General features: G+C 41.9%; 1 protein-coding gene across 1 annotated transcript; it reads left to right on the top strand.

Annotated features, from left to right (window-relative positions):
- Window positions 1-337: 337 nt before the first annotated feature.
- Window positions 338-22,571, top strand: litafd (LITAF domain containing). The gene is made up of 5 exons (XM_036939636.2): window positions 338-438; window positions 17,776-17,831; window positions 19,667-19,789; window positions 20,122-20,317; window positions 20,824-22,571. Exons 2-5 carry the CDS (start codon window positions 17,789-17,791, stop codon window positions 20,936-20,938), a joined length of 477 nt encoding a protein of 158 aa, XP_036795531.1. The 5' UTR covers window positions 338-438; window positions 17,776-17,788; the 3' UTR covers window positions 20,939-22,571.
- Window positions 22,572-25,523: the final 2,952 nt, after the last annotated feature.

The following is a 25,523-nucleotide window of genomic DNA, read 5'->3' as shown; positions in this document are numbered from 1 at the left end:
TGCACTACTTTAGACCAGGGCCCTACTCCCTATATAGTGCACTACTTTAGACCAGGGCCCTACTCCCTATATAGTGCACTACTTTAGACCAGGGCCCTACTCCCTATATAGTGCACTACTTTAGACCAGGGCCCTATTCCCTATATAGTGCACTACTTTGGACCAGGGCCCTGGATGGAAAAGGGATGTGCCCTGATCAAAAGTAGTGCACTATATAGAGAATAGGGTGCGACTTGGAACGCACAATGAGACGGGCCCCGTACAGTATCATCCACCCAGGAAGATTCCTATGACATATTTTAGGACCAGGTTAATGAGGGGGTGGGACTTGGAGAAGGGGGCGGGGCCTGTGAGTGGATAAGGGAGAGAGGGAAGCAGAGAGAGAGTTCTCCGTACTATCAACAGCTACAACACATATTTATCTACACAGCTAGACAGGTAAGACTCTCTACTGAATTACATTCATTATTATTGTTGTTATACAGGTTAAATATAATAAATAAATAAAAGGTAAGACTCTATACTGAATGACATTCATTGTTATGGTCGTCAGGGTTGACCTGTGGCTTTCAGGTGACTTCAGGTGTGAGGTTCTCAGGCCGTTTGATAACTTAGAACCCACTGGGCAAAAACTGGTTGAATCAATGTTGTTTCCACGTTAATTTCAACCCCCCAAAAAAATCTATGTGATGACGTTGAATCAACGTGGAAGACCGGATGGATTTGCATAAAGTCATCAACATAATGGAATTATTATTATTTTATAAATATTTTTTTACACCCAACTTCGAACCTAAAACCAATGACATGGGGACATGTGTTGTTGATTTCACACTGAATTCACATGAGTTGACAACTCGACCGAATGTAAATCCCAACTAGACATTGAACTGACGTCTGTGCCCATTGGGTAGTTTTCATAGATTACACTGAAACAGATCTGAGACGGGCTACAGAAACTAAACCAAACTGTTGAAATACTCATCATTCACTATCCACCTGTGAGACTGAGCAAGATAGAGATGAGGTGTGTGATGTCATTAGGGGGGGGTTAGGTGCTTGGGAGTTGTCTCCCTGTCATATGGAGTAGGTGTCTGGTCTGAGAGTTACAGAGCGACAGCCTTTGAAAGGCAACAAATCCCTTTGAAAACGGCCTATGGGGTGTCCATATGAGTCAGAAACACTTATTCTAGTGTCACAATTGACTCCAAAGACTCGTGAAGTCAGTCTCGTCTAAAATGGAGTTTGGAACATTCACGCATCACAATGGGTAAATGAAGGCTGGGTTTTGATTTGCTGATGTCCTTTTGCCCATTAACATGGGCTGAACAGCTGCCGTGATCGCTCTCTATCCAATAGCACTGGCAGTGTGACAGACCTGTTCAGCAGCTCCGACTGTGTACATCAGACAACACATAGCAAACACCTTAGTTAGATGTAAAATTGCGCAACAACAACAAAAAAAAATCATTGACAAATAGGCTACGGTGTCTCGTGAGGGACAAACATCACTAACCAAACGCAGAATCGGTCAGGGAAAAAAATCTAGTTTTTCTAATGAGGAACAGAAAATGCCAATCGGAGTGTTCAGTGGATCTGTAAGGGTTCATTATAAACTGGGTGGTTTAAGCCCTGAATTCTGATTGGCTGAAAGCCATGGTATATCAGGCCGTATACCACGGGTATGACTAAACATTTATTTTTACTACTCTAATTAAGTTGGTAACCAGTTTATAATAGAAATAAGGAACCTCAGGGGTTTGTGATATATGGCCAATAAACCACGGCTAAGGGCTGTGTCCAGGTACTCCGCGTTGTGTCGTGCTTAAGAACAGCCCTTTAGCCGTGATATGTTGGCAATATACCACACCTCCTCGGGCCTTATTGTTTAATTATAGACTGCCCTGACATTCTCTGTTTCCTGCTTCTATCATGTTAAATACTAACCACTACCAGTATGGACTGTCAGTAGGTCTAATAATCCAATATACTGTGAGTTCCCTTCGGTTGGTATAGTCACCATGCCATTTAGTAACAGTGTCTTCATTCTACCAGTATGGACTGTCAGTAGGTCTAATAAGCCAATATACTGTGAGTTCCCTTCGGTTGGTATAGTCTACATCACCATTCCATTTAATAACAGTGTCTTCATTTAGTCTTCATTTGCTTCCTCTGTAAACACACTCACTGCCATGTCGTTGTTGTTGAGGATCATTAGTAACAGTTGATAATATATGTTTTTTTAAACTAATATTGAGGCCAATTCAATCGGTTTTGGAGCGAAGCACAGATCAAGTGGTAACATTTTGTACCTGACTTGTTGTGTCAACACAACCTCACACTCTATTCCTGCAAATATGTACAAAAAAGTATTTCAGCAGATTTTGGTGCGTTTTTGTAAGTTTTTTGTGTGGCTTAATTTGTGTGAAAATACACACATTTTCAGAGTAGTTTTTTGAAAGTTATAGGAGCAATGGAGTTTGGGTAATGGAGTTCTACACGGCCTTTTTTAGTGTCCCACAATTATTTATATAAAAAACAAACGTCTTAACGACCCAATAATGTTAATCAACCAGGTCGTGACCTAAATAATTATAATATAATATTATCCTTACGCTGTTTTACTATTATTGTTGTTGTTGTTGTTGTTGTTGTTATTATTATTATTATTATTATTATTAATGCCGATACTGTTTTCTATGCTTGTTTTCACTTAACACTTTGGGATACTGGTGCTGTGTCGGATTTTATGAGGGTTGCCAGATTGGAGTAAAAAACTGTTTTTGTCTGGGGGGTTTTGTGTGGTATCGATGAAGGTATTTGATTGGGAAATGGGGATACATGTTCGTGATGGGAAATAAATTCATCAATAAATGTGAGGAATTTTATTTGATTTCACCTTTTATTTAACTAGGCATAGTTAAAACAGAAGGCCTGTAAAAAATAATCTGTTTGGTTTCAATTCCCCCGGTGCAACTATAACAAGTCTGGACTAGGATCAATTAAACCATATCTATAACAAGTCTGGACTAGGATCAATTAAACCATATCTATAACAAGTCTGGACTAGGATCAATTAAGACATATCTATAACAAGTCTGGACTAGGATCAATTAAACCATATCTATAACAAGTCTGGACTAGGATCAATTAAACCATATCTATAACAAGTCTGGACTAGGATCAATTAAGCCATATCAATAACAAGTCTGGACTAGGATCAATTAAACCATATCTATAACAAGTCTGGACTAGGATCAATTAAACCATATCAATAACAAGTCTGGACTAGGATCAATTAAACCATATCTATAACAAGTCTAGACTAGGATCAATTAAACCATATCTATAACAAGTCTGGACTAGGATCAATTAAGGCATATCTATAACAAGTCTGGACTAGGATCAATTAAACCATATCTATAACAAGTCTGGACTAGGATCAATTAAACCATATCTATAACAAGTCTGGACTAGGATCAATTAAGACATATCTATAACAAGTCTGGACTAGGATCAATTAAACCATATCTATAACAAGTCTGGACTAGGATCAATTAAGACATATCTATAACAAGTCTGGACTAGGATCAATTAAACCATATCTATAACAAGTCTGGACTAGGATCAATTAAACCATATCTATAACAAGTCTGGACTAGGATCAATTAAGCCATATCAATAACAAGTCTGGACTAGGATCAATTAAACCATATCAATAACAAGTCTGGACTAGGATCAATTAAGACATATCTATAACAAGTCTGGACTAGGATCAATTAAACCATATCTATAACAAGTCTGGACTAGGATCAATTAAACCATATCTATAACAAGTCTGGACTAGGATCAATTAAACCATATCTATAACAAGTCTGGACTAGGATCAATTAAACCATATCTATAACAAGTCTGGACTAGGATCAATTAAACCATATCTATAACAAGTCTGGACTAGGATCAATTAAACCATATCTATAACAAGTCTGGACTAGGATCAATTAAACCATATCTATAACAAGTCTGGACTAGGATCAATTAAGCCATATCAATAACAAGTCTGGACTATCAATTAAGCCATATCAATAACAGGTCTGGACTATCATTTAAGCCATATCAATAACAAGTCTGGACTAGGATCAATTAAGCCATATCAATAACAAGTCTGGACTAGGATCAATTAAACCATATCTATAACAAGTCTGGACTAGGATCAATTAAGCCATATCAATAACAAGTCTGGACTATCAATTAAGCCATATCAATAACAGGTCTGGACTATCATTTAAGCCATATCAATAACAAGTCTGGACTAGGATCAATTAAGCCATATCAATAACAAGTCTGGACTAGGATCAATTAAACCATATCTATAACAAGTCTGGACTAGGATCAATTAAGCCATATCAATAACAAGTCTGGACTATCAATTAAGCCATATCAATAACAAGTCTGGACTATGATCAATTAAGCCATATCAATAACAAGTCTGGACTAGGATCAATTAAACCATAACCTATAACAAGTCTGGACTAGGATCAATTAAGCCATATCTATAACAAGTCTGGACTAGGATCAATTAAGCCATATCTATAACAAGTCTGGACTAGGATCAATTAAGACATATCTATAACAAGTCTGGACTAGGATCAATTAAACCATATCTATAACAAGTCTGGACTAGGATCAATTAAACCATATCTATAACAAGTCTGGACTAGGATCAATTAAGCCATATCAATAACAAGTCTGGACTAGGATCAATTAAACCATATCAATAACAAGTCTGGACTAGGATCAATTAAGCCATATCCCCCGAGCTGACAAGGTAAAAATCTGTTGTTCTGCCCCTGAACAGGCAGTTAACCCACTGTTCCTAGGCCGTCATTGAAAATAAGAATTTGTTCTTAACTGACTTGCCTAGTTAAATTAAATAAATAAATACAACATTTAAAAAATTAAGCCATATCAATAACAAGTCTGGACTAGGATCAATTAAACCATATCAATGCAGTTAAACAGGTTAAAATAATGATTTCTGTTGTCTTACACTTATGGCACTTCCCAAGGCCATTTCATGATGATTACTGCAGCCCTGTCAGTCATGTTATATAATTAGGCTGTTGTAAACAAGGCAAATGCCAGCATTGTTGAACTACTGCCTCCGCCCAGAGGCCGACAAGACTTTCCTGGCAACGGCCGTCAGAACTCACTTTGCCACGTATGAGCCCTGGTTAGAGTCCCTGTTGCAGCTTTCGCCGTCTCCCGCTACACTGGTGGCAGAGTTGGGATCAGAGTCCAGCTCACGGTCTATGTGATCGAGTGGTGGCAAGCGTTCTGTTTTTCAACATTGTGTTGGGTGTAATTACGTTGATGTGAACAGTGGATAACAACAACGGGCGTGACAGATAGAAGTCGTCACTACAGGTGTGAACAAGTCTTACGTGTAAAGTAGCCTGAAGCTGAATGGGAAATGCTAAACCCCGACCAGTTATTCAGAACAACATCCACTGTGACTGTCTCATTTACATATGTTCCCTTATGGAACAAACACATTCTACTCATTTACATATGTTCACTTATGGGACAAACACATTCTACTCAATTACATATGTTCCCTTATGGAACAAACACATTCTACTCATTTACATATGTTCCCTTATGGAACAAACACATTCTACTCATTTACATATGTTCCCTTATGGAACAAACACATTCTACTCATTTACATATGTTCCCTTATGGAACAAACACATTCTACTCATTTACATATGTTCCCTTATGGAACAAACACATTCTACACATTTACATATGTTCCCTTATGGAACAAACACATTCTACTCATTTACATATGTTCACTTATGGAACAAACACATTCTACTCATTTACATATGTTCACTTATGGAACAAACACATTCTACTCATTTACATATGTTCACTTATGGAACAAACACATTCTACTCATTTACATATGTTCACTTATGGAACAAACACATTCTACTCATTTACATATGTTCTCTTATGGAACAAACACATTCTACACATTTACATATGTTCCCTTATGGAACAAACACATTCTACTCATTTACATATGTTCCCTTATGGAACAAACACATTCTACTCATTTACATATGTTCACTTATGGAACAAACACATTCTACTCAATTACATATGTTCCCTTATGGAACAAACACATTCTACTCATTTACATATGTTCACTTATGGAACAAACACATTCTACTCATTTACATATGTTCACTTATGGAACAAACACATTCTACTCATTTACATATGTTCCCTTATGGAACAAACACATTCTACTCATTTACATATGTTCCCTTATGGAACAAACACATTCTACTCATTTACATATGTTCCCTTATGGAACAAACACATTCTACTCATTTACATATGTTCCCTTATGGAACAAACACATTCTACTCATTTACATATGTTCCCTTATGGAACAAACACATTCTACTCATTTACATATGTTCCCTTATGGAACAAACACATTCTACTCATTTACATATGTTCACTTATGGAACAAACACATTCTACACATTTACACATGTTCCCTTATGGAACAAACACATTCTACTCATTTACATATGTTCCCTTATGGAACAAACACATTCTACTCATTTACATATGTTCACTTACCAGTGTGGACCCCGGAACAAACACATTCTACTCATTTACATATGTTCCCTTATGGAACAAACACATTCTACACATTTACATATGTTCCCTTATGGAACAAACACATTCTACTCATTTACATATGTTCCCTTATGGAACAAACACATTCTACTCATTTACATATGTTCACTTATGGAACAAACACATTCTACTCATTTACATATGTTCACTTACCAGTGTGGACCTCAGGAACAAACACATTCTACACATTGACAAACTACCCGTTTAAAGTGTTATAAAAACCAGGGCTCTCGAGTGGCGCAGCGGTCTAAGACACTGCATCTCAGTGCGGGGGGCGTCACTACAGTCCCTGGTTCAAATCCAGGCTGCATCACATCCGGCCGTGATTGGGAGTGCCATAGGGCGGCGCACAATTGTCCCAACGTCATCTGGGTTTGGCCCGGGGGTGTAGGCCGTCATTGTAAATAAGAATTTGTTCTTAACTGACTTGCCTAGTTAAGGTTAAAAATAAAACCATGGTACTTTTATTACTGAAGTATATATGTGTTGATTAATTATTTCTTTCTTCAGTGGAAATACAGAATATGTATAAAATACCAAATATACCAACAGCTAAATTAAGCAGATATTTACAACTCTATAACCATGTCATCATTACTGCAACATTCAAACTACACACATTTAACCATGTCATCATTACTGTAACATTCAAACTACACACATTAATCATGTTAATCACTACTGCAACATTCAAACTACACACATTAACCATGTTAATCATTACTGCAACATTCAAACTACACACATTAACCATGTTAATCACTACTGTAACATTCAAACTACACACATTAACCATGTTAATCACTACTGTAACATTCAAACTACACACATTTAACCATGTTAATCACTACTGTAACATTCAAACTACACACATTTAACCATGTTAATCATTACTGTAACATTCAAACTACACACATTAACCATGTTAATCACTACTGTAACATTCAAACTACACACATTAACCATGTTAATCACTACTGTAACATTCAAACTACACACATTTAACCATGTTAATCACTACTGTAACATTCAAACTACACACATTTAACCATGTCATCATTACTGTAACATTCAAACTACACACATTTAACCATGTTAATCATTACTGTAACATTCAAACTACACACATTTAACCATGTTAATCACTACTGTAACATTCAAACTACACACATTAACCATGTCATCATTACTGTAACATTCAAACTACACACATTTAACCATGTTAATCACTACTGTAACATTCAAACTACACACATTTAACCATGTTAATCATTACTGTAACATTCAAACTACACACATTTAACCATGTTAATCACTACTGTAACATTCAAACTACACACATTTAACCATGTCATCATTACTGTAACATTCATTCAAACTACACACATTAACCATGTTAATCATTACTGCAACATTCAAACTACACACATTTAACCATGTTAATCATTACTGTAACATTCAAACTACACACATTTAACCATGTTAATCACTACTGTAACATTCAAACTACACACATTTAACCATGTCATCATTACTGTAACATTCATTCAAACTACACACATTAACCATGTTAATCATTACTGCAACATTCAAACTACACACATTTAACCATGTTAATCATTACTGTAACATTCAAACTACACACATTTAACCATGTTAATCACTACTGTAACATTCAAACTACACACATTTAACCATGTCATCATTACTGTAACATTCATTCAAACTACACACATTAACCATGTTAATCATTACTGTAACATTCAAACTACACACATTAACCATGTTAATCATTACTGTAACATTCAAACTACACACATTAACCATGTTAATCATTACTGCAACATTCAAACTACACACATTAACCATGTTAATCATTACTGTAACATTCAAACTACACACATTAATCAGTTAAAGGGAATGAATACATTAGATACAAATATATTATACAAAATAATTAATACAAAAGTCAAGATTTGGCTTTAACCTGAGTACAAACAAAATGAGTGTGTGTGTGTATATGTGTGTAAGTGTGTATATATGTGTGTGTGTATATGTATGTAATGAGTGTGTGTATGTATATGTGTGTAAGTGAGTGTGTGTAAGTGTGTGTGTGTGTGTGTGTGTGTGTGTGTGTGTGTGTGTGTGTGTGTGTGTGTGTGTGTGTGTGTGTGTGTGTAAGTGTGTGTATATGTGTGTAAGTGTGTGTGTGTGTGTATATATGTGTGTGTGTATATGCGTGTAAGTGTGTGTGTGTGTATATATGTGTGTGTGTATATGTATGTAAGTGAGTGTGTGTATGTGTGTACGTGTGTGTGTGTGTATATATGTGTGTGTGTATATGTATGTAAGTGAGTGTGTGTATGTATATGTGTGTAAGTGAGTGTGTGTATGTGTGTAAGTGTGTGTGTGTGTGTGTGTGTGTGTAAGTGTGTGTGTATATGTGTGTAAGTGTTTGTGTGTGTATATGTGTGTAAGTGTGTGTGTGTGTATATGTGTGTAAGTGTGTGTGTGTATTATGGTGTGTATATGTGTCTAAGTGTTTGTGTGTATATATGTGTGTAAGTGTGTGTGTGTGTGTAAGTGTGTGTGTGTATTGTGATGTGTATCATATTTCCCATCATTAAAATGTATCCACATTCCCCAATCAAATACCTTAACCGATACCAAATTCTCAAAAAAATTCATCTGGATTTTTTTCTCCAATCTGGCAACCCTCATAAAATTGTATAAAATGCATTGTGGGAAAAAATGATGTAATGTACACGAAAAAGTGGAGCCTCGTATTAAATGCATTTTGACGAAAATGATGTAATGTAGGCTCCACAAAATATGAAATGAGTTCTGAAGAAAAGCGTGTAGGACTACTGTTGCCTACACGGGAAAAGGTCCGTGTAGAACACCATTACCCATCATGCATTGGTCTAATAACTTCCAAAAGATTGTTCCCGAAATTTGCCCCCCATAAAATGTATTCTCTTATGATGTCACAAAGAACAGTTGTGTATTTTCCTACTATGACATCACACACAGCTCTTTTCCTGTCTTTTCACACGAATTAAGAAACACAAAAAATGCACAAAATCTGCTGAAATACTTTTTTTTTACATATTTGTGCACGAACTGAGTGTGAGATTGTGTTGGTGTCATCACACAGTTCCACGGTTAGCGCAGGCAACAGACGAGGGTACAGCCCTACTACTGTACACTATTCTCCATACTATAGTTCTATGTACACTAATCTTCCAACATTACCATGTGGCTTGAAGAACTGAATGAATCAAACCAGAAACTGGGTTTCTATTTTTTGTGTGCGTAAAGGCTCTCCAACCCTGTTTTCACGATTCAGAAATACTTTCCTAAACCCTAAATAATCAACAAGATAAGAGTTTTGTTTTTTAAATCTACCAACTGGTGCTGAAACGGAGAAGAATGTGCATGTACACGACTTGGCTGAAAGTGGAAAAAATGTGTGGATTCAGCTATTTCAGCCACACCCGTTGCTGACAGGTGTATAAAATCGAGCACACAGCCATGCAATCTGCTTAGACAAACTTTAGCAGTAGAATGACCTTACTGAAGACCTCAGTGACATTCAATGTCAGTTCGTCAAATTTCTGCCCATGCTAGAGCTGCCCCGGTCAACTGGAAGTGCTGTTATTGTGAAGTGGAAAAGTCTAGGAGCAACAACGGCTCAGCCATGAAGTGGTAGGCCACATAAGCTCACCGAATGGAACCGCCGAGTCCTGAAGCGCGTAGAGCGTAAAAATGGCCTGTCCTTGATAGCAAAACACTCTCTACTGAGTTCCAAACTGCCTCTGGAAGCAACATCAGCACAAGAACTGTTCGTCGGGAGTTTCATTAAATGGGTTTCCATGGCCGAGCAGCCGCACACAAGCATAAGATCACCATGCACAATGCTAAGCATCAGGTGGAGTGGTGTAAAGCTCGCCCCCATTAGACTGGAGCAGTGGAAATGCGTTCTCTAAAGTGATGGACGAATCTGCGTTTGGCGGATGCCAGGAGAACGCTACCTGCCCAAATGCATAGTGCCAACTGTAATGTTTGGTGGAGGAGGAATAATGGTCTGGGGCTGTTTTTCATGGTTCAGGCCCCTTAGTTCCAGTGAAGGGAAATCTTAACACTACAGCATACAGTGACATTCTAGACGATTCTTTGCTTCCAACTTTGTGGCAACAGTTTGTGGAAGGCCCTTTCCTGTTTCGCCCCTGTGCACAAAGCGAGGTCCATACAGAAATGATTTGTTTGAGATCGGTGTGGAAGAACTTAACTGACCTGCACAGAGCCCTGACCTCAACCCCATCCAACACCTTTGGGATGAATTGGAACGCCTACTGCGAAACAAACCTAATTGCCCAACATCAGTGGCAGACCTCACTAATGCTCTTGTGGCTGAATGGAAGCAAGTCTCCGCTGAGGAAAAGCTGTATAGATGTATATGTTTACCTTGTATTTCCTCATTTAGATCCCGACTTAGGAATTCATACCTTTCACAAGAACATCTTTCCGACGCACTTCTCAGTATTTTGCATTCAGACTTCCCTTTTCCAGTTGTGTAGTGCTCTCTGAATTACATTTCATTCAACCACTGAAAACCCTCCTACTTGCTGGCCAACCAAGTTTTCATTCAATAAGGGTTTTCAGGACATTTATCTTAAGCCATCCCTTCAAATACGGGGAAGCATCCTGCAGGGCACCAGAGTAGACAGACAGGGAAGCATCCTGCAGGGCACCAGAGGAGACAGACAGGGAAGCATCCTGCAGGGCACCAGAGTAGACAGACAGGGAAGCATCCTGTAGGGCACCAGAGGAGAAAGACAGGGAAGCGTCCTGCAGGGCACCAGAGGAGACAGACAGGGAAGCATCCTGCAGGGCACCAGAGGAGACAGACAGGGAAGCATCCTGCAGGGCACCAGAGGAGACAGACAGGGAAGCATCCTGCAGGGCACCAGAGGAGACAGACAGGGAAGCATCCTGCAGGGCACCAGAGGAGACAGACAGGGAAGCATCCTGCAGGGCACCAGAGGAGACAGACAGGGAAGCATCCTGCAGGGCTGCATTCCTCCTCTTCTGTTGTACGGGTGTCTGACTGCTTCCACCAACGTGTGTGTTTACATGTCTGTGTGTGTGTCTATTCCATATTTGTTTACATGTCTGTCTATTCCATATGTGTAGGGGTGCATTTACATGTGTGTGTGTGTGTGTCTATTCCACATGTGTCTGTGTGTGTGTCTATTCCACACGTGTGTGTTTACATGTGTCTGTGTGTTTGTCTATTCCATATGTGTCTGTGTGTGTGTCTATTCCACATGTGTCTGTGTGTGTGTCTATTCCACATGTGTCTGTGTGTGTTTACATGTGTCTGTGTGTTTGTCTATTCCATATGTGTCTGTGTGTGTGTCTATTCCACATGTGTCTGTGTGTGTGTCTATTCCACATGTGTCTGTGTGTGTTTACATGTGTCTGTGTGTTTGTCTATTCCATATGTGTATGTGTGTGTTTACATGTGTCCGTGTGTGTTTACATGTGTCTGTGTGTGTTTACATGTGTATGTGTGTGTTTGCATGTGTCTGTGTGTGTTTACATGTGTCTGTGTGTGTTTACATGTGTCTGTGTGTGTTTACTTGTGTCTGTGTGTGTTTACATGTGTATGTGTGTGTTTACTTGTGTCTGTGTGTGTTTACATGTGTCCGTGTGTGTTTACATGTGTCTGTTTACATGTGTATGTGTGTGTTTACATGTGTCTGTGTGTGTTTACATGTGTCTGTGTGTGTTTACATGTGTCTGTGTGTGTTTACATGTGTCTGTGTGTGTGTCTGTAGGCCTTTGGTCCCCACCCTAGTTAAGATGGGCATCCTTCATGTTGCATAGTGTATAATCCCACTGACAGCAGTGGACTGAGTGACTGACAGTCAAAGCTCTGTCTGATGGATGGGTGGGCAGGGTGGGCAGGGTGTGTGTGTGTGTGTGTGTGTGTGTGTGTGTGTGTGTGTGTGTGTGTGTGTGTGTGTGTGTGTGTGTGTGTGTGTGTATGTGTGTGTGTGTGTGTGTGTGTGTGTGTGTAGGTCTATGAAAGGCCCCAGGCAGGTTACAACAGTGAAGGCGTAACTCAGCTCTAGAAAAGGAGCTGGTCCGTATGTCTGAGTCTGGGGTAGAGTTAGATTTGGGTCAGATAGATAGTTCCCTCTCAGGTCAGGTTTGACAGGTATAGGATAGATAGTCAGGTATAGGATAGATAGTCAGGTATAGGATAGATAGTCAGGTATAGGATAGATAGTCAGGTATAGGATAGATAGTTCCATCTCAGGTCAGGTTTAACAGGTACAGGATAGATAGTCAGGTATAGGATAGATAGTCAGGTATAGGATAGATAGTCAGGTATAGGATAGATAGTCAGGTATAGGATAGATAGTCAGGTATAGGATAGATAGTCAGGTATAGGATAGATAGTCAGGTATAGGATAGATAGTCAGGTATAGGATAGATAGTCAGGTATAGGATAGATAGACAGGTATAGGATAGATAGTCAGGTATAGGATAGATAGTCAGGTATAGGATAGATAGTCAGGTATAGGATAGATAGTCAGGTATAGGATAGATAGTCAGGTATAGGATAGATAGTCAGGTATAGGATAGATAGACAGGTATAGGATAGATAGTCAGGTATAGGATAGATAGTCAGGTATAGGATAGATAGTCAGGTATAGGATAGATAGTCAGGTATAGGATAGATAGTCAGGTATAGGATAGATAGACAGGTATAGGATAGATAGTCAGGTATAGGATAGATAGTCAGGTATAGGATAGATAGTCAGGTATAGGATAGATAGTCAGGTATAGGATAGATAGTCAGGTATAGGATAGATAGTCAGGTATAGGATAGATAGTCAGGTATAGGATAGATAGTCAGGTATAGGATAGATAGACAGGTATAGGATAGATAGTCAGGTATAGGATAGATAGTCAGGTATAGGATAGATAGACAGGTATAGGATAGATAGTTCCATCTCAGGTCAGGTTTAACAGGTATAGGATAGATAGTCAGGTATAGGATAGATAGTCAGGTATAGGATAGATAGTCAGGTATAGGATAGATAGTCAGGTATAGGATAGATAGTCAGGTATAGGATAGATAGTTCCATCTCAGGTCAGGTTTAACAGGTATAGGATAGATAGTCAGGTATAGGATAGATAGTTCCCTCTCAGGTCAGGTTTAACAGGTATAGGATAGATAGTCAGGTATAGGATAGATAGTTCCATCTCAGGTCAGGTTTAACAGGTATAGGATAGATAGTCAGGTATAGGATAGATAGTTCCCTCTCAGGTCAGGTTTAACAGGTATAGGATAGATAGTCAGGTATAGGATAGATAGTTCCCTCTCAGGTCAGGTTTAACAGGTATAGGATAGATAGTCAGTGTTCTGGCTTCCAAATTGAATCCTTAGGGGCTTTACAACGTTCTGAACATTTTTGTCTCGGAATTCCCTGCTTTGCAGAAGTCCTGGTTTCAGGATTCTAGATTCAGCAGCAACACAACACTGATCCAGTAGTGAGATGAGATTTGGTCGCTGTAGAATGAGATCATCTCACTGTATAAATTGTTCTGCCGTTTGTGGATTGGGGTCAGATGCAGTGAGCTACAAATGTATTGGGACATATGACATTTTTGTTGTTGTTTTTGGCTCTGTTACTCCAGCACTTTGAAATGATACAATGTCTATGAGGTTAAAGGTCAGAGTGCAGACTTTAATTTGAGGGTATATTTTCATCTGTATCAGGTGAACCGTTTAGAAATGACAGCACGTTTTGTACATAGTCTCCCCCCCACCTCATTTTACAGGACCAAAAGTATTTGAACAAATTACCTGTAATTAAAATAGTCCAAGGTTTTGTATTTGGCCCCATATTCCCGTGGTCGTTTTGTAAATGTTTCTTCTTTGTGGAATTCAGGAAGTAGAGTAGATGTTGCCATAGTAACAGCTAATGGAAACCCCCAAAAATATAGCTCTCTAAATTATAGTTTGGGTACCAGTCTGTTTAGCCGTCATTCCCCTTTATGCTGAACATCTGACATGGAGTACAAGGAGAGGAATGTTAAACAGACTGATACTGAGACTAGTGAAGCCCCGCCTATAACCTTTAAAAGACACAAGACGACACTCCCTAAATAACTACAGGACAGTGAGGTTTGTTCAGCTCATTCTTACCATAACTACTAGTCTGTGGAGTATGCTGAATGACAGGTTTCAGCTGTGGAGTAAATGTGTGACTGTGTGACTGTGTGTGTGTGTGTGTGTGTGTGTGTGTGTGTGTGTGTGTGTGTGTGTGTGTGTGTGTGTGTGTATGTGTGTGTGTGTGTGTGTGTGTGTGTGTGTGTGTGTTCTCCGTACCTTGTGTTGTAACACCACCTAGTGACTGAATAGAGCATTACGTCAGCCTGGGTTGGACTTGCATTATGTTAGCCTGGGTTAGACCTGCATTATGTCAGCCTGGGTTGGACTTGCATTATGTTAGCCTGGGTTAGACCTGCATTATGTCAGCCTGGGTTGGACTTGCATTGTATCAGCCTGGGTTGGACTTGCATTGTGTCAGCCTGGGTTAGACTTGCATTGTGTCAGCCTGGGTTGGACTTGCATTGTGTCAGCCTGGGTTGGACTTACATTGTGTCAGCCTGGGTTGGACCTGCATTGTGTCAGCCTGGGTTGGACTTGCATTGTATCAGCCTGGGTTGGACTTGCATTGTGTCAGCCTGGGTTAGACTTGCATTGTGTCAGCCTGGGTTGGACTTGCATTGTGTCAGCCTGGGTTGGACTTGCATTGTGTCAGCCTGGGTTGGACTTGCATTGTGTCAGCCTGGGTTGGACTTGCATTGTGTCAGCCTGGGTTGGACTTGCATTGTGTTAGCCTGGGTTAGACTTGCATTGTATCAGCCTGGGTTGGACTTGCATTGTGTTAGCCTGGGTTGGACTTGCATTATGTCAGCCTGGGTTGGACTTGCATTATGTCAGCCTGGGTTGGACTTGCATTGTGTCAGCCTGGGTTGGACTAGCATTATGTCATCCTGGGTTGGACTTGCATTGTGTTAGCCTGGGTTGGACTTGCATTATGTCAGCCTGGGTTGGACTTGCATTGTGTCAGCCTGGGTTGGACTAGCATTATGTCAGCCTGGGTTGGACTTGCATTATGTTAGCCTGGGTTGGACTTGCATTATGTCAGTCTGGGTTGGACTTGCATTATGTCAGCCTGGGTTGGACTAGCATTATGTCAGCCTGGGTTGGACTTGCATTATGTCAGCCTGGGTTGGACTTGCATTGTGTCAGCCTGGGTTGGACCTGCATTATGTCAGCCTGGGTTGAACTTGCATAGTTTTAATGGAGGCAGTGGCACACATTTTACAGGGGCTGACTTCATATCTAAGGCCTCAATTCAGTCCCACTTTAAACCAATTACAGCTGTGTCAAGGCTTTTCGGTAGCCTACATAGAGGCTTCATAAGCGCTACATAAATGCTTCTCTAATCGCCTATACGTGTATGTCATCCTCTATAAATGGTGTGTAAACATAGCGCTTTATGTCACATTGGGCAATTCAACCTGTAAATGGTTCATATGTCACCCTTTATACACCATGTATAGAGGTTCGCAAGTGCTTATAGATGATTTGTGAAATAATCAGTTTTTTTTAATCATTTTATTTGTTGTTGTAGCCCTTATGAAGCCTCTCACTCCAGACCTGGCTGTAAAACACACCTGATTCAAGTCTTGTTTCAGAGATGATGATTGGTTGATTCAGTCCTGATGAGCCTGGCTCGCTCCAGAGGACGATGCTGATGTTTGGTAGACACATGGTCTACCAAACTTATTTGCTTATGGTAGACACATCTGGTACGGCAGGGTAGGCTAGTGGTTAGAGTGTAGAGGCGGCAGGGTAGGCTAGTGGTTAGAGTGTAGAGGCGGCAGGGTAGGCTAGTGGTTAGAGTGTAGAGGCGGCAGGGTAGGCTAGTGGTTAGAGTGTAGAGGCGGCAGGGTAGGCTAGTGGTTAGAGTGTAGAGGCGGCAGGGTAGCCTAGTGGTTAGAGTGTAGAGGCGGCAGGGTAGCCTAGTGGTTAGAGTGTAGAGGAGGCAGGTAGCCTAGTGGTTAGAGTGTAGAGGCGGCAGGTAGCCTAGTGGTTAGAGTGTAGAGGCGGCAGGGTAGGCTAGTGGTTAGAGTGTAGAGGCGGCAGGGTAGGCTAGTGGTTAGAGTGTAGAGGCGGCAGGGTAGGCTAGTGGTTAGAGTGTAGAGGCGGCAGGGTAGGCTAGTGGTTAGAGTGTAGAGGCGGCAGGTAGCCTAGTGGTTAGAGTGTAGAGGCGGCAGGGTAGCCTAGTGGTTAGAGTGTAGAGGCGGCAGGGTAGCCTAGTGGTTAGAGTGTAGAGGCGGCAGGTAGCCTAGTGGTTAGAGTGTAGAGGCGGCAGGTAGCCTAGTGGTTAGAGTGTAGAGGCGGCAGGGTAGCCTAGTGGTTAGAGTGTAGAGGCGGCAGGGTAGCCTAGTGGTTAGAGTGTAGAGGCGGCAGGGTAGCCTAGTGGTTAGAGTGTAGAGGAGGCAGGTAGCCTAGTGGTTAGAGTGTTGAGGTGGCAGGGTAGGCTAGTGGTTAGAGTGTAGAGGCGGCAGGGTAGGCTAGTGGTTAGAGTGTAGAGGAGGCAGGTAGCCTAGTGGTTAGAGTGTAGAGGCGGCAGGGTAGGCTAGTGGTTAGAGTGTAGAGGCGGCAGGGTAGGCTAGTGGTTAGAGTGTAGAGGCGGCAGGGTAGGCTAGTGGTTAGAGTGTAGAGGCGGCAGGGTAGCCTAGTGGTTAGAGCGTTGGACTAGTAACCGTAAAGGTTGCGAGTTCAAATCCACGAGCTGACAAGGTACAAATCTGTCGTTCTGCCCCTGAACAGGCAGTTAACCCACTGTTCCTAGGCCGTCATTGTAAATAAGAATTTGTTCTTAACTGACTTGCCTGGTTAAATAAAGGTTCAAATAAATGGTAGACACACCTAACCTCTGACCCCTCTCACAGAAAGCCCAGGACAATGAGCGTAAATGGAAAAGAACCTCCACCCTACAACATACCAGGTACGTCAACATTCTGTTGTTCGCTGTGACATGCGGACAATAAAGTTGGATTGTACTATTACATACAAGGCTGTAGCTATACTGTACCTGTGTATCATATAGGTTACGTCCCAGGTTGTTACTATACTGTACCTGTGTATCATATAGGTTACGTCCCAGGTTGTTACTATACTGTACCTGTGTATCATATAGGTTACGTCCCAGGTTGTTACTGTACCTGTGTATCATATAGGTTACGTCCCAGGTTGTTACTATACTGTACCTGTGTATCATATAGGTTACGTCCCAGGTTGTTACTATACTGTACCTGTGTATCATATGGGTTACGTCCCAGGTTATAACTATACTGTATCATATGGGTTACGTCCTAGGTTGTTACTGTACCTGTGTATCATATAGGTTACGTCCCAGGTTGTTACTGTACCTGTGTATCATATGGGTTACGTCCCAGGTTGTTACTATACTGTACCTGTGTATCATATAGGTTACGTCCCAGGTTGTTACTGTACCTGTGTATCATATAGGTTACGTCCCAGGTTGTTACTATACTGTACCTGTGTATCATATAGGTTACGTCCCAGGTTGTTACTATACTGTACCTGTGTATCATATAGGTTACGTCCCAGGTTGTTACTATACTGTACCTGTGTATCATATAGGTTACGTCCCAGGTTGTTACTGTACCTGTGTATCATATAGGTTACGTCCCAGGTTGTTACTATACTGTACCTGTGTATCATATAGGTTACGTCCCAGGTTGTTACTATACTGTACCTGTGTATCATATAGGTTACGTCCCAGGTTGTTACTATACTGTACCTGTGTATCATATAGGTTACGTCCCAGGTTGTTACTATACTGTACCTGTGTATCATATAGGTTACGTCCCAGGTTGTTACTATACTGTACCTGTGTATCATATAGGTTACGTCCCAGGTTGTTACTATACTGTACCTGTGTATCATATAGGTTACGTCCCAGGTTGTTACTGTACCTGTGTATCATATAGGTTACGTCCCAGGTTGTTACTATACTGTACCTGTGTATCATATAGGTTACGTCCCAGGTTGTTACTATACTGTACCTGTGTATCATATAGGTTACGTCCCAGGTTGTTACTGTACCTGTGTATCATATAGGTTACGTCCCAGGTTGTTACTATACTGTACCTGTGTATCATATAGGTTACGTCCCAGGTTGTTACTATACTGTACCTGTGTATCATATAGGTTACGTCCCAGGTTGTTACTATACTGTACCTGTGTATCATATAGGTTACGTCCCAGGTTGTAACTATACTGTACCTGTGTATCATATAGGTTACGTCCCAGGTTATAACTATACTGTACCTGTGTATCATATAGGTTACGTCCCAGGTTGTTACTATACTGTACCTGTGTATCATATAGGTTACGTCCCAGGTTGTTACTATACTGTACCTGTGTATCATATAGGTTACGTCCCAGGTTGTTACTATACTGTACCTGTGTATCATATAGGTTACGTCCCAGGTTGTTACTATACTGTACCTGTGTATCATATAGGTTACGTCCCAGGTTGTTACTGTACCTGTGTATCATATAGGTTACGTCCCAGGTTGTAACTATACTGTACCTGTGTATCATAAGTGCCAGGTGTCACTTGCTATAGATTGTATTCATTCTATTTTACATATTGGAGCTATCTAATCAACCTCTTTCTTTCTCTTTTCCTAACTCTCAAACCCCCCCGCAATTCTCTCCTTCATCTCACCCCTCCCTCCCTCCCTCTCTCTCCTCCCCCTCCCCCCTCCATCCCTCTCTCCCTCCCTCCCTCCGTCTCCCTCTCTCTTCCAGTTGAAGGACAAGGTGATAGTGGGGTGAAGGTATATCATGTCCATACCCCCTTCAACCCTCCTTCCTCCACCATCCCCTCCAATAACTACTCTGTGTTTCAGTCTCAGTCTCAGGGAAAGCCAGGTAAGCACTTCCTGTCCTAAGTCTCATTTATACTGTCCGCAAGCACACAACACCAGAACTGCAGCAACACCAGATAGCTCGTCTAGCGAGCTAAAATGAAATCTCATTTGGTCGAAGAATTGTTTTGACTTCAAAAGAAACTTGAACGCAATCATGGCGTATTTATAACTGGTAAATTCCCAGGTTCCAAGGGAGATTATTTTGAAGGCAGCAGAAGTATCTCTCTCTCGTCTCTACCGTTTATACCATCTTTGTCTCCCTTGTTCCCCTCTACACCAGCAGTGTTGGAGCCAGACACAAGATAACTTGTCCTCTTCTCTCTCTTCCCCCAGTGTACACCAGTGGAGGAGGTGGTATTGGAGGAGGTGGTGAAACTCCCACTCAGAAGTTTGTGAGTTATGACACAGAACTGGGCCGTTCAGAGGGCATGACCACCTGTACTTCCTGTCAACAACAGGTGATGACGAACGTGACCTATAAAGTCGGAGCCTACGCCTGGCTCATGTGCATCCTCTTCATCCTCTGTGGGTGAGTAAAGAAGGGGAGGGGGGGAGGGTGGGAGGGATGGAGGGGGGAGGGTGGGAGGGATAGAGGGGAACAGAGGGACCCATAAAGTGGTCTTCATCCTCTGAGGGGGAGTAAAGAAGAGGAGGGTGGGGGGATAGAGGGGAACAGAGGGACCCATAAAGTGGTCTTCATCCTCTGTGGGTGAGTGAAGAAGAGGAGGGTGGGCGGATAGAGGGGAACAGAGGGACCCATAAAGTGGTCTTCATCCTCTGTGGGTGAGTGAAGAAGAGGAGGGTGGGGGATAGAGGGGAACAGAGGGACCCATAAAGTGGTCTTCATCCTCTGAGGGGGAGTAAAGAAGGGGAGGAGTTATAGAATGTCTTGATACTTTTGAGAGAATTAGACATGTCTAAAATCAACTGAACACCATGTCTCTCTCCCACCCTTCTCCCCATCAATCTCCCACCCCTCTCTCCCCCACCACTTCCACTCTCCCCATCTCCTCCTATCCCCCCTCTCTCTCCCAGGTTGGTAGTGGGCTGCTGTCTGATCCCGTTCTTCATGAAACACTTTAAGGATGCGTACCACTCCTGTCCTCGTTGCAACCGCATTATCCACGTGGACAAGCCACGCTGCTGCTGACCACCCTACCACCACCCACCACTAGGAGAGCTGCTGCTGACTGCCATACCACCACCCACCACTAGGAGAGCTGCTGCTGACTGCCATACCACCACCCACCACTAGGAGAGCTGTTGCTGACTGCCATACCACCACCCACCACTAGGAGAGCTGCTGCTGACTGCCATACCACCACCCACCACTAGGAGAGCTGTTGCTGACTGCCATACCACCACCCACCACCAGGGGAGCTGCTGCCGACCGCCTTAACCCCACCCGCCACTAGGGGAGCTGCTGCTGACTGCCATACCACCACCCACCACTAGGAGAGCAATTGCTGACCGCCATAACCCCACCCACCACTAGGGGAGCTGTTGCTGACTGCCATACCACCACCCACCACTAGGAGAGCTGCTACTGACCGCCATACCACCGCCCACCACCAAGGGGAGCTGGTGCTGTGGCCAATATGCTTTACTACCAGCAGGGGAGCTGTGGCTCTGCTCTCAGTCTGACCACTGGCCACTCTCTCGGTCTGGATTCCATTAGGAGTGCACCAGTACAGTGAAATGCTTTTCTCACAGAAAACATGCTCCCTTTCCCTCATGCACCCACAGCTCGGTGTAGGAATTTGAGAGTGGTTATATTTATCCAGCCCCATCCCTCAGCTGTTTACCAATGCAGTGGCGGGGTCAGGGTGACCGTTTTTTGGTAGTTCTTTGAATTGCAGATTGCCCTTTTAAATTTCGGGTTTCAATACGGCTCTTATCTACACTCTTTCAGAACAGCGAGGGAGAGGAAAAGGGGGGGATGTTTTCAGAATGGAATCCAGCCGAAGGAAGAGACCCCCTAGCAGCAGCCCCACAGAAACCTACAGGATTTACACAGTCGTAGGATGAATCCACAAAATGGCACCCTAACTCCCTATACAGTGCACTACGTTCGCGAGGGAGCTAGTACAAAAGTAGTCCACTACATAGGGAATAGGGTACGATTTGGGACGCACTTTAGTTTTAAATGCTGACCTAACTTACTGTACCAGAGGGTTGTAAAATAGTATGAATCTGTGACCTATTTTTGTAAAATAAAAATAAAAACAAGCTAGCAGGTGAAGACGTGGTAGAGCTCAACCTGGGCCTTGTTCACAAAGGGAGCAGGGTCGCACAGTTCTAGTAACTCACCCAGGTTTCCCACAAACCCCAGGTTGGGAATATCAGAAGGGAAGAGGGTAGCCTGGGTACCAGTCTGTTAAGATATCATTCCACTCTTTGTTCTTGGCAAACATGGCTTGACAAAGAGTGGAATGTTAACACACAAACAGACTGGATTTCTCCAGGCTAGGAAGAGGCAGAACATACGGGAATACGCCAACCGGGATGTCTGATTGGTTACCGGACTACTGCAAGCCCGTTGAGTAACCTTATACAGAACCTGCAGATAGAAATGTGTTGTGTAGAACAGACATGATTGCCTGGTAAATGTCTATCTATATTCCCGTTGAGTAACCTTATACAGAACCGTCAGATAGAAATGTGTTGTGTAGAACAGACATGATTCCCTGGTAAATGTCTATCTATATTCCCGTTGAGTAACCTTATACAGAACCTTCAGATAGAAATGTGTTGTGTAGAACAGACATGATTCCCTGGTAAATGTCTATCTATATTCCCGTTGAGTAACCTTATACAGAACCTTCAGATAGAAATGTGTGTATCTGTCGGTTGGTCAACCCAGGGCCTTAATCAAGGGAATATAGATAGTAATGTATACATTTTACCAGGGAATCATGTCTGTTCTACACAACACATTTCTATCTATATTCCCTTGAATAAGGCCCTTGGTTGACCAACCGACAGACAACGAGCCCAATATTCAGATAATGATCATTATAGCTATGATTCCTACATTCGGGCGTCATTTAGTGCTCTCCCCAGGTCTTCCCCCCCTTTCAGAAAGCTGTTATGTACATAAAGGACTGAACTGGGTGTTTTACCTTAATTTAAAATTAACCAAATATGATTTTATTGAGAAAACTCATCATTCTAACTGTCAACTACAATGACGTGCAACAGCACCACACAGCTGACCTGATGTTCTGTTATATTGTGTAACATCACATAGCTGACCTGATGTTCTGTTATATTGTGTAACACCACACAGCTGACCTGATCTGTTATATTGTGTAACACCACACAGCTGACCTGATGTTCTGTTATATTGTGTAACATCACACAGCTGACCTGATGTTCTGTTATATTGTGTAACACCACACAGCTGACCTGATGTTCTGTTATATTGTGTAACACCACACAGCTGACCTGATCTGTTATATTGTGTAACATCACACAGCTGACCTGATGTTCTGTTATATTGTGTAACACCACACAGCTGACCTGATGTTCTGTTATATTGTGTAACACCACACAGCTGACCTGATGTTCTGTTATATTGTGTAACACCACACAGCTGACCTGATGTTCTGTTATATTGTGTAACACCACACAGCTGACCTGATGTTCTGTTATATTGTGTAACACCACACAGCTGACCTGATGTTCTGTTATATTGTGTAACACCACACAGCTGACGAGAAATGGAGTACTGTTATATTGCTTACATAGATTATATGCCTCTAATAAAATATATTATCACTTTTGTTGTGGTTTGGTTGTTGCATTAGACAGGGAGTTGAGAGTAAATGAGAGGTGGCTGTCTGCCTGTTCAGGGGCAGAACGACAGATGTGTACCTTGTCAGCTCGGGGGTTTGAACTTGCAACCTTCCGGTTACTAGTCCAACGCTCTAACCACTAGGCTACCCTGGCGCTAAAGACCAGGGTAAGGTTTATCACTTCCTGTGCCTTCAGAAAGTATTCAGACCGCTTGACTTCTTCCACATTTTGTTACAGCCTTATTCTTAACATGTATTAAATCGTCCCCCCCCATATCAATCTACACACAAAACCCCATGACAACAACAAATATGGAAATATCACATTTCCATAAGTATTCAGACCCTTTACTCAGTACTTTGTTGATGCACCTTTGACAGCGATTACAGCCTTGTGTCTTATTGGGTTTGATGCTACAAGCTTGGCACACCTGTATTTGGGGAGTTTCTCCCATTTTTCTCTGCAGATCCTCTCAAGCTCTGTCAGGTTGGATGGGGAGCATTGCTTCACTGCACAGCTATTTTCACGTCTCTCCAGAGATGTTCGATTGGGTTCAAGTCCGTGCTCTGGCTGGGCCACTCAAGTACATTCAGAGAGTCTTGTCCCGAAGCCACTCCTGCCTGCATTGTCTTGGCTGTGTGCTTAGGGTCATTGTCCTGTTGGAAGTTGAACCTTCACCCCAGTCTGAGGTCCTGAGTGCTCTGGAGCAGGTTTTCATCATGGATCTCTCTCTACTTTTCTCCGTTCATCTTTCCCTCGATCCTGACTGGTCTCCCAGTCCCTGCCGCTGAAAAACATCCCCTAAGCATGATGCTTCACCGTAGGGATGGTGCCAGGTTTCCTCCAGACGTGATGCTTGGCATTTAAGCCAAAGAGTTCAATCTTGGTTTCATCAGACCAGAGAATCGTTTCTCATGGTCTGAGAGTCTTTAGGTGCCTTTTGGCAAACTCCAAGCGGGCTGTCATGTGCCTTTCACTGAGGAGTGACTTCCATCTGGCTACTCTACTATAAAAGCCTGATTAGTGGTGCAGAGATGGTTGTCCTTCTGGAAGGTTTTCCAATCTCCACAGAGGAACTCTGGAGCTCTGTCATGAGTGACCATCGAGTTCTTGGTCACCCCGATTGCTCAGTTTGGCCAGGCGGCCAGCTCTAGGAAGAGGCCTCCATCATTTTAGAATGATAGAAGCCACGTTGTTCTTCTTCAATGCTGAAACAATTTTTTGGTACCTTTCCCCAGATCTGTGCCTCGACACAATTCTGTCTCGGAGCTCTACGGCCAATTCCTTCCACCTCATGGCTTGTTTTTTTTTCTCTGACATGTACTATCAACTGTGGGACATTATATAGACAGGTGTGCACCTTTCCAAATCATGTCCAATCAATTTAATTTAGACTCCAAGTAGAGTCTAAATTCCAGGTAGACTCCAATAAAGTTACGGAAACATCAAGGGTTATCAATGGAAACACGATGCCACTGAGCTCAATTTCGAGACCAGATATTTCTGTTTTTTATTAAATTGGCAAACATTGAATTTTTTATTTTTTTTTTGAACTTTGTCTTTATGGGGTATTGTGATGTCATTATGGGGGTATTGTGATGTCATTATGGAGTATTGTGATGTCATTATGGAGTATTGTGTGTAGATTGCTGAGGAAAAAACTAATATTTAATCAATTATAGAACAAGGCTGTAAACGTAACAATATGTGGTACTAGTCAAGGGGTCTGAATGCACTGTACATCCACACCACAACGCCACTAAATTTTCTTTAAAACATAAATTGGTATATTTCTGGAAGTAGGCCAACAAGACAACTTGCTCGTCCTGGTGCTGTCCTTCTCAGCATTGTTTGAACATATACATCCAGTATATACAGTGAGTGTACAAAACATTAAGAACACCTTAATATTGGAGTTGCGCACCCCCCCCCTCCCC

This window comes from Oncorhynchus mykiss, chromosome 13 (assembly GCF_057628025.1).
Source record: "Oncorhynchus mykiss isolate SJ-2025 chromosome 13, ASM5762802v1, whole genome shotgun sequence".
NCBI classification, from domain to species: Eukaryota; Metazoa; Chordata; class Actinopteri; order Salmoniformes; family Salmonidae; genus Oncorhynchus; species Oncorhynchus mykiss.
Note: the sequence above shows the minus strand (reverse complement) of the source record. Positions and strands in the feature narration are given on the sequence as shown.

Excerpts from the sequence above, each read along its gene's own strand:
- litafd (XM_036939636.2), top strand. The coding sequence starts at position 17,789 with ATGAGCGTAAATGGAAAAGAACCTCCACCCTACAACATACCAG. Across the intron at positions 19,790-20,121 it reads TCAGTCTCAGGGAAAGCCAG|TGTACACCAGTGGAGGAGGT; the intron begins GTAAGCACTTCC and ends CTCTTCCCCCAG. Across the intron at positions 20,318-20,823 it reads ATCCTCTTCATCCTCTGTGG|GTTGGTAGTGGGCTGCTGTC; the intron begins GTGAGTAAAGAA and ends TCTCTCTCCCAG.